This window comes from Sparus aurata, chromosome 22 (genome assembly GCF_900880675.1).
Source record: "Sparus aurata chromosome 22, fSpaAur1.1, whole genome shotgun sequence".
Taxonomy (NCBI): Eukaryota; Metazoa; Chordata; class Actinopteri; order Spariformes; family Sparidae; genus Sparus; species Sparus aurata.
In genome coordinates, this window is record NC_044208.1 from 5,031,038 (window position 1) to 5,049,100 (window position 18,063).

General features: G+C 39.3%; 1 protein-coding gene across 3 annotated transcripts; it reads right to left on the reverse strand.

Annotated features, from left to right (window-relative positions):
• Window positions 1–4,334: 4,334 nt before the first annotated feature.
• LOC115574183 (uncharacterized) lies at window positions 4,335–14,430 on the reverse strand. 3 transcript variants are annotated; one of them, XM_030405516.1, is made up of 8 exons: window positions 14,363–14,430; window positions 13,886–13,927; window positions 11,093–11,199; window positions 8,093–8,340; window positions 6,557–7,479; window positions 5,906–5,951; window positions 4,700–4,853; window positions 4,335–4,609 (listed from the first exon to the last, which is right to left on the reverse strand). In XM_030405516.1, the coding sequence occupies exons 4-8, from the start codon at window positions 8,283–8,285 to the stop codon at window positions 4,477–4,479; spliced, it is 1,449 nt and encodes a 482-aa protein (XP_030261376.1). In that variant the 5' UTR covers window positions 8,286–8,340; window positions 11,093–11,199; window positions 13,886–13,927; window positions 14,363–14,430; the 3' UTR covers window positions 4,335–4,476. The 3 variants fall into 3 exon arrangements, with proteins under 3 accessions (XP_030261376.1, XP_030261377.1, XP_030261378.1); XM_030405517.1 differs by lacking the exon at window positions 14,363–14,430 and having other exon boundaries at window positions 13,886–14,031; XM_030405518.1 differs by lacking the exons at window positions 11,093–11,199; window positions 13,886–13,927; window positions 14,363–14,430 and having other exon boundaries at window positions 8,093–8,603.
• Window positions 14,431–18,063: the final 3,633 nt, after the last annotated feature.

Genomic DNA, 18,063 nt, shown 5'->3' on the forward strand with positions numbered 1-18,063 from the left:
GAACAGAAAAAAAATTAAATGGTGAATGAAGAGTAGGTTTAAAAAATCTCATAAAAAGGCCATCCTATAAATATGATTTCAGGAGGTGCTTAAAACAGTTAACAGATTTAGCAGATCTAATAGATTGAGAGAGATTGAGGGAGAAACTGTGGAGACTACAGCTGAAAACACACAATCCTTTGGTTTTGACATCGAATCAGTGATTTTGATTTTTTTAAGGATAGTTCTGAGGATTTACCCTTAAGGAACTCCAGATAACAGGGTAGTAGACATATATGGGAGACATAATTATTGTTGTGGCCATGTAAGTATTTGACAGGTATGAAGAAACAAAAACATTTAATGGCAGCACCAGTTCAGAAGCCAATCTATTTAAATGTACTCACTGAAGCTGAGTGCTGATAACGATGACGCCGAATCAGAGTACTGGCCATACCGCATTCCTGCAAAGTTGACTGCCTTGCATTATCCAGCTGCACCGTGCTGTGGAGAAGGTGAAATTATTTGTTAAAAAATTGTTTGGCTAAGGTGTTAAAGGCATCATTCTCACTTGTGATGTTATCTTTGAATTCGCCTAGATCAAGTGTCAATAAATGTTTCCTTCGTAATACATCCAAGTCTCCTTGTATCATCTTTTATTAAGAGTAAACCAGTTTCTCCATTATCAAAGTCTTAACCGACTTGCTACAGAAGTTACAGCTAAACATTTTTCTAGCATTAGCAACGTTAGCTGTAGCTAACGTTAGCGACTTCTCAGAGCCCTTAAGTGACTCTTTTATTCTGCAAAAAGCAGATAGTGACATGTCCAGCAACTTTTAAGATATAGCTACCTGAACTCCTCTGCTTGAAAGTCAACGAATAAGAGCTAACGTGGCTCTGCGGCTAGCTAACGTTAATCAGACAGTCTCAATGAGCTGTGAATGTGCTTACCTGAAGAAGAGACTCTGCTCCTGTGGGCGCGAAGAAATGGCGGTGACCTGAAATTTCAAGCTTCCGTTAACTTGCGGTCCTCTCTCTCTCTCTCTCTCTCTCTCTCTCTCTCTCTCTTCTCTTTCTGTCTGTCTGTCTGTCTGTCTGTCTGTCTCTATCTATCTATCTATCTATCTATCTATCTGTGTGTCTGTCTCTCTGTCACAACAACAAACACTGCTCCTGTGGGCGCGAAGAAATGGCGGTGAACTGAAATTCAAAATTTCTAGCTTCCGTTAACTCCATGGACATCTCTCTCTCTCTCTCTCGCTCTCTCTGTCTCTCTCTCTCTCTGTCGTTCTCTCTGTCTCTCTCCTCAATTCAATAAAGCTTTATTGACACGAACAACTACAAACACAACAACGTTTTCATTGTCATGTTTTACATATAATAAAAAAAGGACATGTACAAGAATAAAATAAAAAAGAAATTGTGTTTTCACTGTACAAAAGAAAGATATAAAATAAAATATACTATTATTTTATGGAAGCCCATTCCGGCCACTTGACAAAAATTATGAGATACTTTGACTTAGTATCTCATAATTATGACTTAGCTATCTCATAATTTTGACTTAGTATCTCATAATTTTTTTTCATCAAGTGGCGGAAATGGGCTTCCATATTATTTAAAAAGGATGTGTTAACAATGTTGCAATAAAACTCTATATGCTAAACTCTAACGATTGTTGTAGGCCTATGTTTTCCTGTGGGACAATAAAGTTAATCTTTTCTTAATTCACTGTGTTTTGACAATAATACAACATGTATAGTTTTCTATTGCATTAAGTGCTTGTGTCGGCCTGAACAATGCCCCTTAACTGTGATATAATAAGCACATACCACGGCCTGTCCTGATGTATTGCTTAAATATACCATACTTTTTAACATTCTACTTTCTATACAAATGATGGTATGATTTAATGGTTGTGTACCGTAAATTTAAACGTAAACATCAGCAAAATCTGTAATTCAGACAGAATGATACCGTCAATTTTAGGGTAATTACACACTTGTGACATTACGGTATTTTACCGTGAATTTAGCAAACTTTTTATACACTGTCAGAAATGTTTCCGGAAAATAACAGTAAAAGTACTGGCAGCTCATTACACAGGACTTTGACCATTAATAAAAAAAACGGAATTTTGCCATTAATTAACCAGTCTTAAAAAACAGAATTTTACCGTCAATTAACAATAAACTACAGGCAAAATAATAGGACATTTTCAGTTATTTAATGTTTATCTCTTGTGAAATAACAAGATATTTGTGGTCATTTAATGGTGTTTTTATAGTGGAAAAACAGGTCATTTTCTGTTATTAAATTGTGTATTTATAGTGAAATAAAACTTTTTCTGTAAATCTAATTTCAGTAATTTACTGAACATTTACTGTAAAAAAACAGGACATTATCCAGTTTAAATTGGTCTATTAAGACCATTTTATACTGGATAATGTCCTGTTTTTTTGGGGGTTTTTTTTTATATAAAAAACAAAACAAAAACAGGAAGCCATTGGTTATTTAATGGTTTATTTTTTAGATAAATCATCACATCAGCAGTGCACATAAAATAGCTAGACTACATGTTTCTCTGTCGAACCCAAGAGAGTGAGAGACTGGCAAAAAAATAAAACAGAGCTTGAGCGTCTGTCCAAGGAGGACAGCAGCAGGGCCAGGCTGCCTGCTGGAGGGAGGAAGATGGCTGGTGAGGAACCTGAGATAAACATGCGGGGATGAGTTATCAGCAAACGGTCATGTCAAAGCGGATTTGCATAATTCGCGAGGGTCACATTTTCATATCGTAAAATCCGGATTTCCGGAAAAATCACATGCCTGCATATGGTAAAAAACTAGTCAATACTGTATGCTATAGACAAAGGAGTGATAATAATAGTATTAGCCTATTATCACTCCTTTATCTATTTAGCATACAGTATTAACAGTATACAGTAAATGCTTTGAATTCCTTTGATATTACTGTGCAGTATTCTTAGCAAACTGGATCGCAGCAGATGATGGAAGGCTTACGGTGGCCGGGAGGTGCAAACCAAAATTACAAAATGTGAAACAAATTTACATTTCAGAAAACAAATATACATTTCAGAAAACAAATTTACATGATACAAAACACTTTTACAAACGCCGAAACAAATTTACATTTCAGAAAACAAAATTACATTTCAGAAAACAAATTTACATTTCAGGAAACAAATCAACATGATACAAAACACTTTTACAAACACCGAAACAAATTTACATTTCAGAAAACAAATTTACATTTCAGGAAACAAATTAACATGATACAAAACACTTTTACAAACACCGAAACAAATTTACATTTCAGAAAACAAATTTACATTTCAGGAAACAAATTAACATGATACAAAACACTTTTACAAACACCGAAACAAATTTACATTTCAGAAAACAAATTTACATTTCAGGAAACAAATCAACATGATACAAAACACTTTTACAAACACCGAAACAAATTTACATTTCAGAAAACAAATTTACATTTCAGGAAACAAATCAACATGATACAAAACACTTTTACAAACACCGAAACAAATTTACATTTCAGAAAACAAATTTACATTTCAGGAAACAAATTAACAAGATACAAAATACTTTTACAAATGCCGAAACAAATTTACAAGTGGTGAAACACTTTTACAAGTCCCAAAACAAATTTACAAATAAACATCAACCGGAAAGGGAATGTACCAACAACACGCCTGACTCATTAATCAAAATATTACTCCGCCAGTCTGTGGCAATAGTGTATCCATCTCCATGGCAACATAGTAACTGTCGGAGCTGGTACGGCTTGAAATCCAAACTTTCTGCCGTAAAATATGCAGAGGAAAAGTCGGCAGCCTGGCCCTGCTGCTGTCCTCCTCCGACAGCTCCGTTTTTTTTTTTATCGCCAATCTCTCACTCTCTTGGGGTCGACAGAGAAAAGTCTAGCGACTGCTTCTCTAGACTTTTCCTCTGCATATTTTACGGCAGAAAGTTTGAATTTCAAGCCGTACCAGCTCCGATAGTTACTATGTTGCCATGGAGATGGATACACTATTGCCACAGACTGGCGGAGTAATATTTTGAGTAATGAGTCAGGCGTGCTGTCATGCTGATTTGAGCACGGTCAAAATGTCTTGTTAAACAATCAGATCGCTTAGTCGGAACTACTTCCGGTTCAACCCCGGAGTTGGTACATTCCCTTTCCGGTTGATGTTTATTTGTAAATTTGTTTCGGCGTTTGTAAAAGTGTTTTGTATCATGTAAATTTGTTTTCTGAAATGTAAATTTGTTTTCTGAAATGTAGATTTGTTTCACATTTTGTAATTTTGGTTTGCACCTCCCGGCCACCGTAAGGCTCATTACAACAAGGCTTTAATTTTTAAGGGACTTGAAACTTGATTTAGACTCGTGACCAAAGATTTGAGTGAGACAGACAAGAGAGAGAGTGTGTTAGTAACAAAGAAGAGTGTGTAATAACCTTTATATCTTCCAAGGATTCGTAAAGTCGTTCAGATCCGACAGGAATCGCAGCAGTTTTGGGGGGACATTGTACTGTTTGGCACCTTTTTTTTCAGCCTTTGATCCTCTCTCTGGATTGATACCCAGCAGGCTCCTGTGGCAAACACAAAATGTATCATGCCACTTGGTATTGCAACATTAAGTACAGTACAGTACACGATATATGGGCATTGCCAAAACATACCTCTGGATGAACTCCAGTGTCAGGGCTGCTTCTTTTGGGTATTTTATGTTTAACACATAAAAGATGCTGAACATACAGCTGAAGGCCACCAGTGGACAGCTAATGATCTTGTTAAAAATAACCTGATCCACTGCCAGCTTGTACTGTCCTTCATCTGCAAAATACAATACAAAAAGACAACACACATTTTATGTGCAGAGATGCATGTTACTATAGACTGAATTTGAAAAACTTATATTGCTCAATTTGAATGACATGAAGCAAATCTGAATTGCCATAACTGAATAAGGTTTCAGAGCAAATGAATTCTGTTTAAAAATTATGCTATTCAGATAAATTTTTCCAAATGCAGTTATTGCAGTTCACCGATTAAAGTGAAACTCTCGCCAAAAAGCAACCAAGACTTATTTGGGATTGAATATGAGTCAAACCTTCGTGTGACAGCATAATTTGGACGAAAGAGGCACTTTTAAGATTTACCGTAGTTTTGGTTTTGGGCATGTTAATTTTGAAACGGAGTACATGGGGCAGGACATGCTAGCATCAAAATCTTATAAGCACTAACACTAAGAAGGCTCGACACAACATGAAACGTTGCTCGTAGCATCACCAGGGTCTCTACTCATGAACAAGAGCATTGAGAACATTGTGTACATAGAGTTTATGAAAAAGAAGGTTTTTGAACTACTCACGTTAGCTGCTGCACCTCCTGCGCGTTGCCGTCAGGCAGGCAAAAAGTGTCGATCCCCGAGTGTGATCGGACAGGCAGGAGAGTAATGGTGAACCGCTCCTCAAGCATGCCTGTCCGGTCGCACTCGGGGATCGACGTTCTCAATGCCCTTGTTCATGAGTAGAGACCCTGGTGATGCTACGAGCAAAGTTTCATGTTGTGTCGAGCCTTCTTAGTGTTCTAAAAATAGAGATTTTGATGCTAGCATATCATGCCCCATGCACTCCCGTTCAAAATTAACGAGCCCAAAACCGAAACTACGGTAAATCTTAAAAGTGTCTCTTTAGTCCTAATTATGCTTTCACACGAAGGTTCGACTCATATTCAATCCCAAATCAAGCCTTGGTTGCTCTTTGGCGAGAGTTTCACTTTAAATTTCAAATTACGTGATTCACATTCAGTTTTTTGATATAAGTATTTAAGATGAGCAATGAAATAAACAGCCTATACAACACCTATACTGTAAACATACTTACCTACGATGATGATACATGGCGTGCTTGGCAGTTCTCTTGAGGCATCCTGTTGTAAGTGAAGACAGAATGGTCATATGGTAAATAAACACTCTCATAGGGCGTACTCCGTGCAGTGCATACTGGATTCTTGAAGACACTGTCGAAACCACATCAAGCTTCTTTTAAAGGTAGGGTTGGCGAGCCTGGAAAAACAGTACTAGCTACATTTTGAAAACATACAAGTCAAAAGTCCCAGCCCCTTTCCTCAGACTTCTCTCTGAAACCATGACTTTCCCGTTTGCGGACAAAGGTGAAGACTCTGGTCATGCACATGGGAGGAGGGAGAGAGATGGCAGCTTGATTTGGCGTAGACAGAACTAGACATGAAGGCATCTGATTGGTTTTTCCTTTTTAGAGTAAAAAGCATGGATTGGTCAGAGTTTTGTCAGTCCTGCAGCTGCCACAGAGATCTGATTATTTTTGTTCCTTTTTCTGAATACATAAGGTATTGATAACTCTCAGGATAGAAGGACCATTTCTCCCAGTATAACAAATCATGTATCTCAACAGGATTAACAACTATAACTTTAATGCTTAAGAGTGGTAACATGGTTATCTAGCTTCCCCTTCTTCTGTATCTAAAATAAATTAGGTTATGTATGCTGTACTCACTTCTTGGTTTAGTAGCAACACGTTTGGATCCTCTCCAAGGTACTTGATCAGGCCCCAGAGGAGGTTCAATGGGTCTGCTGTAACTCCCGTGATTCCCTTGCTAACAAGGAACTCAGTGATGGTCTTGCCCTTCTCCTCAATCTGGTTCAGCAGTTTCGTCTGGACAGGAAATCCGATCAACTTCTCTGTGTGGTCGAGTAGATGGGTGGCTTCAAACAAGTACGGCCATTCTTCCATGACTTTGATTACGTTGTCTTGGTTATTCAGAGTGATGCGTTGGGCGCTGTATGTTTCTGACATTACCCTCTTTATGTCAATCTCAGATAGAAGATTTTCTTTATATGCATCTTGCAGCATTTTCTTTTTTTCTTCATCATCAGAGCCATTTGGTGCCACAGGTTGCCAGTTACTGCAGCCATAATAGTCTGATGACTTGAGTTTTTTCTTAGGTCTTCCTTCAGAGCTAGTGCTGACACCGTACTGCCGTCTGACATTCTCTACTCGGTTCTCCATTTGTACCACGAGGGATGCAAAACCTTGACCCACTACATTTGTCCCGCACTTATCTAAGAAGGAATCCGGGTATCTCTCAACCAGCTGTTGTGCAACCTGCTTCAACTTGCTTCTGCCTGGCCTGATGTCAGAAGCCATCATGTCTTCCATGATGATCCTAATCATGTGTCTTCTATCTTTTGGTTGTGGTCTCCTCCTCTCCTTCAGTGCAGTCATCATTTTAACTGGGAACTTCTGCCATGGGATTTGAAACTTCTCTGTATGTGTCATAGTTGATGTTCCCATCATGTGTGTTGTAGCTGGTGTCTCATTCATATGTGTTGTAGCTGGTGTCCCATTCATGTGTGTCGTAGCTGTTAGTGTCCCAATCGGATGCTCGGTGGAACTGGATCCACTGGGAACTGGACCAACTGGAGGAGAAGAGAAGAACATTATTTTTACTATATTCAAGCAGCCCTACTACTTGTGAGGCAGACTCAACCCAGTTTTGGCATTTTGTGAGAGAGTGTGTGAGTGTGTGAGAGAGAGTGTGAGAATTTGTGTGAGTGTGTGAGAGAGAGTGTGAGAATTTGTGTGAGTGTGTGAGAGAGAGTGTGAGAATTTGTGTGAGTGAGTGAGAGAGAGTGTGAGAATTTGTGTGAGTGTGTGAGAGAGAGTGTGAGAATTTGTGTGAGTGAGTGAGAGAGAGTGTGTGAATTTGTGTGAGTGTGTGAGAGAGTGTGTGAGAATTTGTGTGAGTGAGTGAGAGAGAGTGTGAGAATTTGTGTGAGTGTGTGAGAGAGAGTGTGAGAATTTGTGTGAGTGAGTGAGTGAGTGAGTGAGTGAGGGAGTGACGGAGTGAGAGTGTGTGAGGGAGTGTGTGTGTTCGTTTAACATACATGTTTCAATTTGGGAGAGGGAGAGAGGAAATGCACGGACAAGGGGCGGGGGGCAGACTGACAGAGATAGCCAGACACAAGAGAGGGGAGACAGACAGACAGACAGACAGACAGACAGACAGACAAACCAACAGAAACAAAGTACCTGAGCAGAATGCATTGATCAGCCGCCTGGACTGTATTGGTGGCAAAATCCCATCCAAGTCTTCCGCTTTTAAAAACGTACAGTCGTCAAGATTTGTGACTCCAAGGTCCATCAACTTTGTGATAACAATGTCCACTTGCTCTTCTTCCAGTGAAAGCAGTGTTCTTCTGATCGTGTGCCTTACATGCTCCATGGTGGACTGTGTTTAAGTACAAACAGCTGCCTGCCACCTCTATGGTAATGCCTGACTGGAAAGTAATCAAGAAGCTCATCAATTCTTTTGCAAGTAAAAGGACCCCCCACACTCTCTACTTCAAAAACACCACGATCTGGATCAAGGCTTGCACTTTTCTGTCTAAGCACAAGGAGCACTGACTTTTCTTCTTTCACCACAATGCATGCAATCAGCCCGACAGTTACATTTCCAAGTTCACAGCTCAAAATGACAAGCATATCATTTGCATAACATGTGCCTCGTACAGTAATTCTGTCTGTCACAACTGCATTTGAATGTGAGACATTAAACGCTGTCAATGCACCCTTAACCTGACTATCATACAAGTCTGAGTAAAACCTTGTACAGTCAGACATGATCAACTCAGGGCAGAACACATTGCCACAGCTTTGGTAGGCCTGCAGTAGCTGATGCCTCTCTGAGAGGGATTTTGAGATGTTCATGAAGTTTTTACTTGCTCGAATACACCTCTTAAAATAGCTGTGCTTGCTCTCGAATCTCATTGTCCATGTGCGAATTAAAGGTCCAAACTGTAGTGTGAGATCTGCGTAATGTAAGAGATAATGGTGTTTGGGTCTTAGCTGTGTAAGAGGGAAGAGGATATATCTCGTTTCCAGGTACTCCTCAATAAGCACCTTCATGTATGCAACCTGTGACTCTGATAGTGTGGGAGCACACACGAGCTCAACCACCTGTCTCAGAAGCAGTATGAGTTGCCAGACCTCATCCTTGCGGTCTCTGACTCTGTCATCTAACAGTATTGGTAAATGTCTAAGCAGCCACCAGTTTTGGGCAGCATGCCCGCCAAGTTTTGTCCCACTGGTAGGTAAAACATTGGCCTTGTTCTTACTCTCTCCTTTGAAGGTCACAATCCTGCTGTTAAGTACATCATAACTGAACCATTTCCTTGTTTTTACTAGGAACTGCAAGTACATCGCCAAATCATAGTCAACTATGCCCTCAAATAAATCATGGGCAAGGCAAGGTGGGAGTCCTGGTGCACAAACATGGAAATGTGTGAGCTTGTTGAGAACACTGTTTGACTTGATGCCTTGATGCATTTTCAGATCGGGGTTATTTTGCAACTCTTGCAATGATTCACTGTAACTAGCTGGTGTTCTCTCAGTGGCTGTAGAAAGAGGATTTCTTTGAAAGTCCGCTTTTCTGACATGACAATTCCTACAAAAATATTCTGATCTGCTAAAGTTTTCGGTAAATCCTCCAAGATAGTGGGACCCAAGATTGTCTCCTATAACACAGGCGATACTGCCTCTGAAGGTTTTCCCTTCAACACAAATGCCTGTTGTCTCCAAGTCACCCAAGTCTGACATCAAAGTGTCAAAAACTGTGTCAGGTCCAAACCATTTACAGTCCCTCTCCAAACAAAGTAATACCAGCTGGATAGAATCAACAGTGGATCTGTTATGGGCATAGACATTAGCTAGACTGTAGTACACCGCAAGAACTTTATGCTTTTGCCTGGCAGACCCCAAGGGGTTAGCATCTTCAAAAGCATCTTGAAACAGCATGACCTGAAGAGCGTGCGGATCAGATGAAAACAAAACATTTGATTTGATGACATGCCCATCTCCAATATCATGTAGCATGTTTTCATTGGCAGGTATGGGATGTAGCACTTGATGCCGCACACCTTCATTTGCCAAGAGAGCTTTTAAGCTTTGTAAGATGGGAACATAATGAAAATGTCGTTGTTTGCCAGTGTCATCACGGCCTAAATGTATCTGTACAGGTTCAACTAAGTTGAACTCTTTCCTGTAATACTGAAGTCTTCTGTGGTGTGTGGTTAAGCTGCCATTATTTGTATGTAGTGTGTTCTGCATTGGGCTTTGCTCATATACATGTTGCCCTAGATTTTGTAAAGCCTCATCAGGTACGCCATATTTTTGGAGACCTCTTGAAAACAAATCCATAGTAAACTCATGCTGGATGTCCTGAAGCACTCTCATTTCACTTGCAATCTTTGAGATTGTAGATGCCGGGACAAGATACTTGGCTTGTAAGCCAAGAAAAAAAAGAGCCATGTTTTCGGTGTATCTATCCTCGGCTGACCCTGGGCTAGTATCTCTATCTTGCTGCCCTGCTGCACTCTCTCCATCATCATGGTGGATTTCATCATCAATATATGACCCTGGCCCATTATCAGAATCAGTATGTACATACTCTGTCTCACTGATATGACCTTGACAAATATGTGTAACATCACACTGCTTATGACATCTTGACAAATGAGATGTAAAAGTAGATATGATTTTAAAGGTCTTTCCACATCCACTATAAGGACATGTCACTTCAAGACCCTCTTTCATATGAAACTTAAGATGAGCTACAAGACATTTTATGCTTCCACACTCTTTGCCACAAAATTCCCAAGAACACTTCAACTGTACAGATATGTTACGATTAAAAGACTGTTTCCTCCCCTCATGGTGATTTCTGGTCAAGTGCACATTAAAGGAATTGTAAGAGGTAAAGCTTCTTCCACAATCTGGAAAACCACAAGGAAAAACTGCCCGGCTAATGTTTCTATGGGTCCTGCAATGTTTTAAATAGGCAGACACTGAGGCACATGTGAACTCACAGATACCACAATGAAGTGTCATAGCAAGTGTAAAAAAAAAAAAAAAAAAAAAAAAGAATGATATCCAAGGTAGTGTCAATGGTAGAGTCCAAAACCTGTTCACTCCATTATTCAAAAAGAAAAAAGTAATAATAATGTGGAAAGATCCTCGTATTCCATATGGTACCTGCACTGAGGCACAATGGATTGGCTTCTGGGGTGCCACGTGGTTTAGCCGTCCAAAGAACTTTTGCACACTGACAGGTGGCAGGTTTGTGTTGGGTAGATGTTCACCTGAAAACAAGTACAGTAATTTTAGCCAACAAATATTTTCATATTTGAATTGAAAACACTGATATTGGCTTTATTGAACACAGACTATTACATTTTTTTCCCAAAACTGCACCAGGTTTTTTTAATTGCAAAAAAAAGTGTTCCAGGTTACTTGAAATGAATTGCAGCATATTAGGGTTTCACCAATGTTGTTTCTTTCACCTTCTCCCTTATTTTCCGCCCCGAAACTGCATCAGATTATGGCAAAATTCAAGATTAATTGAACTTTTTTACGTCAATTATGAGTAATGAACAATTATCTGAAAAGAAAAAAACAAGAAAATACTGCACTGGCTGCAAAGAAAAATATTTTAAATAAATAAATTAGAAAATAAATACATTTTTATAAAAATTTGCCCAATATAACATTATGCTCTGCTCTGATGCCAGTCTGATATTCAGTAGTAAAAATGAGTGCCGTATTCTGTCCGCACTATATTTGGCACTGGAGTATTAGTCACATCTGTCAATAAATACGCCATGATGAGGAAAAAAACATACAGGTCGCGCAGGTCTAGGGCTGGGCGATATGGCCTAAAAATTGAATCTCTGATTTTTTCACACCAAACTCGATTTACGATTTTAAGCGATTTTTTTTATCCTTCTCAAGAACAAATTTCAAATTACAAAGAAATTATTAAAAGCATTGCATTTTATTTCAATGCTATGATTCTAAACAAATTTGCCATGCTGTTGTAAGAGTGCAGCTTGAAACTCATTTGAAAAAATAAATAAAAGTGCATCCTTTTAAAAGGAATGTGTCCCTTATTGATAAAATGCTTTTGTAAACATATTTAACATGTCAGATTGCTTGCTATTATAAAAACAGATCAGTTTCCATATTGGTATTGATAAAGTGTTAACATTAGTTTTATTAAATACTTTATTTTACAAAAGGTGCCTTTTGTCTCCAAATAGTATATTATATCCCTGAAGATATGTAAACTTAATTAAACATCTGCATGCATTCCATAGTAAACACTGCATGCTGGTAGATGTACAGGACATGAGATGTGTGCTTGCTTTGTTTTTAACACATTTTTGGCCAGGAGGATGAGCCTGTCTGCTTCCTCTGGCTTGAGACATAATGACCCGTTGTGGCTTTGTAGCACAAACCTGGGGTCGAACATTTTTAGCGTGTGGATGAACCTCCACCATATCTTTAGCGATATGCAACGTGACTGCATCTGTAACAACTGTCCACCGGGACCCTTTCTTCTCATACTGGACACAATGATTAAATGATTCCTCTAATGTTAGCTGCTGTATAGCAGGTATTTGTGGGCTGCTGCGGTCTTCTCGTAGTGAACAAGTGTCCCACTGTGATACATGCGTCTGTTTGAGAGGCTGAAATAAATGTCGGTCTGCTGTCTTTAGTCACAACAGCCTTTGAACAAACTTTGCAGCTGACCGTGGTTTGTTCGGGCTACGACGCTACAAAACCAAACTACTAACGAGACGGTGTCGTGTTAGGAACGAGCTCGCTGCACGTTGTTGATTTTGTGTATCAGTGGAAAGTCAATGCTGGGGGCGGAGCAGACTATGAACTACGGGAACCCATGAGGAGTGGCGGCGGAGCAAGTTAAGTAAAAACACGATTTTCATTTTTTTTAAATCGTCCTAAACCGAAAACTCGAATTAATCGATTTTGCCGATTTATCGCCCAGCCCTACATTGGTCTATAAGTCGCATTTATTTTTGAGACATTCAATTAATAGCCAGGTCTCATATAATGGCCAGGGCTTTGTGTGCACAAACAAATAAAGGCTGGAACTAAGTAACCCACTACAAACTGGGTTAAAAAAAGAAAAAAGGATAAAGAAAAACAACTCAGTCCTGGAACAAACTGATGGGGATTTGATCCGAAACTCCTTCAACTTGTGTGGACTGTCTGTTAAGACTTACAGGTGTGAAGCTGACCTCATCCTCTGCTTCAGAGAGGGACAGCCTTGCACTGTCGGACCTGGGTCTCTGCTCCATGTCCAGAGACAGAGACAGAGACAGACCAGCGCACGTTGTGAAAATACTCTGAACTGACTCGAATGGGAGTGAAGCGCTACGGCGCAATGGAGACAGAGACCCAGGTCTGACAGCGCAGCAAGAGAACTGCATGTGACGAGGATGAAGATGAGCTACTGAATGAGGAAGGATTTAGAAATAAAAGTCTCCCTGCCGTCTTCTTGTGGTCATAGATGACATAGCGTATATTTTTGATATACAAGTCGCTTCTAAATATAGGTCGCTAGGCCAGTAAAACTATACTAAAAAAAGCGCGACTTATAGTCCGGAAAATATGGCAACGTTAGTGTTACTTTACACTACTGACGTATTTTTATTTTCTTGTTTAAGGCTGCTATGTTATTTAACTTAACGTCAGCTGAGGCTGCACAATCTTTACCCGTCTGCTCCGGTGAAATAAAGCCATATTTCCGCGGTCAATAGGTCAAAATGAAAATGTAATGTGTCAACAACGGGACAACAGGCAGCTAACAGACCAACCTAGCTAAAGCTAACGTAGCTAGCTAGTCGCGAGACCATAGTAAAATACTTTAGCGAACGTTTACTCTGATCTACTAACATGAACCTTTATATAATATAACAGCCTATGTATTTAATATTACTTTGAAAGTTCAATCTATTGGCTTACCTTGAGGTGAAGTGAAGAGGGCCGAGTGAGACCTTGACGGACCTGCGTTGACAGACGCACAGTGAGTGAGGAGGCGGTTGAGTTATGACGTCACGTGCGGTTGACAGAAAATACTGTAAATTATACTGTAAACTCAGATGATGACCAACTGACGAGCGATCTCTATCACGACAGACAGGCTCATATAACGTTACAAAGCGGCTGTTTCTAATCTTGCAAACAATTAATTCATTTCTCTTTTTCTAAATTTAAAATAATTAAACCAAGTGTTTTAATTTACAATAGAGTATAACTAACGTTAGACTAACGTTGCGAGCTACCGTTAGTGCTAGCAAACATTAACGTGATATCTGAGCCGTATTTTGACTATTCCAGAATATAACTTTTCCAACTCCTTTAGACCTACTGTTAATAAAACAGTTGCTTTATTATTGATTGATTTCTACTGTATTGTTAATTAATTATTTTTTTCCTTACCACGAACGAAATGCAGACCCTTGCAAACAATGACCGCCAAGAGAGGTTGGTTGGGAGATCAAAATCCCATAATGCAATTCGGGATGTAAATTTACAGAAATAAACCTGTGAATCCCATTAATGGACAATATCTGTTAAAATGTACAATCATTCAACTGTTAATACACAGATTTTTCTTACAGTGTAACATTCACAGTAAATTCCGTATTTTCTACTTAGTAAGGCTGTAAAATTTAAGTTATTTACTGTTTCTTGATTTACGGTAATTCAATGTATTTACTACAGTGATATACACTTTACTGTTGCTATTGACAGTTTTTTACCGTAATTTCTACGGACATTTTTTACAGTGCAGGGAGAGAAGATTGTGACGGTCAGCTCTGTCCTCCCGTGTATTATCACTAAACCACCATTTGGAGAAACTGAAACAGCAAATGCGCTTCCTGGGAAGCATGATCCATAGCATGCAGTGCTCTCTGAAGAAAAGATTCCGAGGGATATTTGTTAATGTGAAGATGTTATCAGCGGCACCAGGAGAAGAGCTGCCATTTGCAGACCCGCTCTACATCAGAGCAGCAGTGATGGGCCCAACTTTTTCCATGATGTGGCTTCAGCATGACGTGCTCGTCACTGATGACATAAAGAATGACATTGCTGACATGGTGAAAGGTCAGTGAATGTATTTTTTTTACAACATGCTTTACAGTTAGGCATGTCTTTGCATTATCATTATCAAATTATGGACATTAAACATTTATCATATTGTTATTTATACAAATGTTTTGTGAATCAAAATCTTTTAGAGCTTTTTTTTCTGCAATCATAACGTACTGAGCTTTGAAATGATGAATGAGGAAGCTCACTTTCTAACAATCATGGGCTTGTTGTCACACTTGCTTTTTAAATTAACTCTTGTTTTTTGTCTTTGTTTTTATTAGATCTGATTCTACATGAGGTGGCACCTGACACAACACCCCAGCATCCTGGATTCCAAGAGGTTGAGAACCAGCAGGAAGAGAGCACTGGGTTATTCTCAGAGTACAGAAAACGTCGCAAGCAGAACACACCCAGCAGTCCAGAGACACAATTGAATAACTATTTTGGTCTTTGTTGTGGACAGGCTTGTCTGTCCTTTTGGGATGCAAACAGGGGCGTCCTCCCTGCACTTTTTCCTGTCGCATCTAGAGCTCTTTCAGTGCCAGCCTCAAGTGCCCCTGTGGAAAGGGTCCTCAGCCATGGTGGGGTCATCATGAGGCCACATCGTGCTCGGCTTGCAGACAGGACCCTCTCGAGTCTTATATTTAGCAAGTGCAATACCTTGTAAAAAGGGAATGACTTATTGATAGACTCTGCAGTCAGACAGAAACATGTGAAATGTAACAAAGTTTAATGTTGTATCCTCGCTGTGAGGGAGTCTTTTTCTAAGAACAATTAGCTGTTATTTGTTTTTATGGACTGAATGTTTAAAATTGAAGTGTTTAGAGCTTTGGTGTCTCAAGATGATACAGATGAAACACATTCAGATGTTTCTGATGCTCTATAATATACAGGGTTCGTACACATTTTTTAAGGTCAAATTCAAGCACTTTTCAAGCACTTTTAAGGGTCATTTTCAAATTTTTCCAGCACCATGTCGCTGGGGTAAAATACATGATCTACAGGAATATATACACACATTTTTTATTTTTTTTTTCACTTTTTTCACAATTATGTAGCCTACATTGTGTTATGCTGTAAACTTCTAAAATTATGTTTCATAATAGCAAAAAGTTTAGAAATTAAAGGAGAACACAAAGTTTTATCCAAAAAAATGGAAGCCACTTGGTGTTCTTCAGACACACTCGCACCGAGACAAAGAGAGACCTGAGAGCACCCTGTAATTTTCTTTTTTGACATAAATTTGTATGTTTCAAAATGCAGTGTTGGGAGTAACGCATTACAAAAGTAATGCAATTACTGTAATGCATTACTTTTTGCTGTAACGCAGTAATGTAAGGCATTACAAAAAAAATATTTTACTTGGTACAAATCCCAGTAACGCGTGTTACAATGCATTTTAAACCTGAAATTAAGTGGTGTGTTGTTTTTATACAAATTCGCCAACAACTTCCTGTTAGTGCTGGAGAACTATTGATTGAGGAGAAGACGACTGCAGCAGCAGACAAGTTGCACTCTACACTCGCAAGATGGACATACGCTCATTATTTTCAGTTCCTCAGAGACAAGGATGTGAAGAACATTATAGCTACGTGCACTTTGTGTGCAAAACCAAAAGATCTCTCTACCTCGCGAAACAACACAAGTAATTTAACGAAACATCTAGAGCGGTGCCACACTAACATTAAGCTAGTAACCAAAAGAAAGCAAACTGAGGATGAGAGCGGAGAAAAAACTAAGCAGCAAAAACATTCTTCCGTTCTGCAATGCGTGAACCTCAAGAAGTGAGGAGACTGTGGCAGAGTATGTTGTCGAAGATATGCTGCCACTTTCAACAGTGGATTCTCCGTCTTTCAGAAAAATTGTGAGCAAGATCCCCGTCCAGGCTAGCAATAACAAGGTAAGCTATCATTGGCTCAACAGGTTAGTGCTACTGGGCTACTGACTATAATATATCAGCCAATAGAACAGCGACATAACGTCAATCTGTTTTACATCAGTCTGTATCCAGATAAAACATACAAAAACTTCATAAACATTAGCTAAAGGGCCTTACAATGTAGGCTAATCTTACTTTATTAGAAGTAAGTCATGAAATTGGGAGAAAAGTGAACATTTCCTTTTCACACTTAAAGCTCTTACGTATGTTAGTGCCTGGTGTGACGTTACAGAGACAAACTGAACAGTCAGTTTCTGACTCTGGCACTTTCAGCTCTGGTGCATCAAATTCGACCTTCTCTTCAGCCATCCTTCTCTATTGCTACCAGTCTGCATGTGTAACGACACACAGACAATCAGGCGCTAACTTAACGAGGTCACTTAACGTGATTAATGGTGTGTTAATTATTATTTAGCGTGTTATGGTTTAGCTAACGTTAGCGGTTAACATAAAGTGTTAACGTGCAGTGTTGGCCCAAGTTACTCAAAAAGTCTTAACTTACATTTCTTGTGACTGGACTCTCCCATCGCACAAATCTGCAAATCTTTTTTGCAGACCTTGCATGACGCCACTCTTTGATTCGGTCCTTATCTTAAACCATAGTTTGTAGTTATTTTCAAGCCAACGCTTGTTAAAACAACAGCCTCCCGGCATTTTGTCATCTCCTGCTGTCTCTCTTCGAAAGGGGCGGGGTCACACACAGACCGGCAGGTCGCGGAGAGGAGCAGAGAGGCTCAGCGGAGCCCAGGAGGAAACATCTCCACAAACGGATCTCTTACTGATTTTATTTCTCCTTGTTATAAGCAAACTATCCAGTCTGATCCCAATTTTTTGAAAGACGTAGAGTATATGACATTAGCATAGACATAATGTCAAGCACTTTCAAGCACTTAAACTAAAATCCAAGCACTTTTCAGACCTTGAAAACACAACATTGAAACTCAAGCACTTTTACGGATTTCAAGCACCCTTACGAACCCTGAATATATTTATTCTTTCAGATTTTTATATGTTTGCCTTTTTTCTTGATATTTCCAAGGCAACTAAAATATTTCAAACACTGTTGGCAGAAGTGAGGCAGAAGTGATCTTGTTTAGATTGAAAG

Excerpts from the sequence above, each read along its gene's own strand:
- LOC115574183 (XM_030405516.1), bottom strand. The coding sequence starts at position 8,285 with ATGGAGCATGTAAGGCACACGATCAGAAGAACACTGCTTTCACTGGAA. Across the intron at positions 7,480-8,092 it reads GATCAATGCATTCTGCTCAG|TTGGTCCAGTTCCCAGTGGA; the intron begins GTACTTTGTTTC and ends CTTCTCCTCCAG. Across the intron at positions 4,854-5,905 it reads GCCATGTATCATCATCGTAG|ATGAAGGACAGTACAAGCTG; the intron begins GTAAGTATGTTT and ends TGTATTTTGCAG.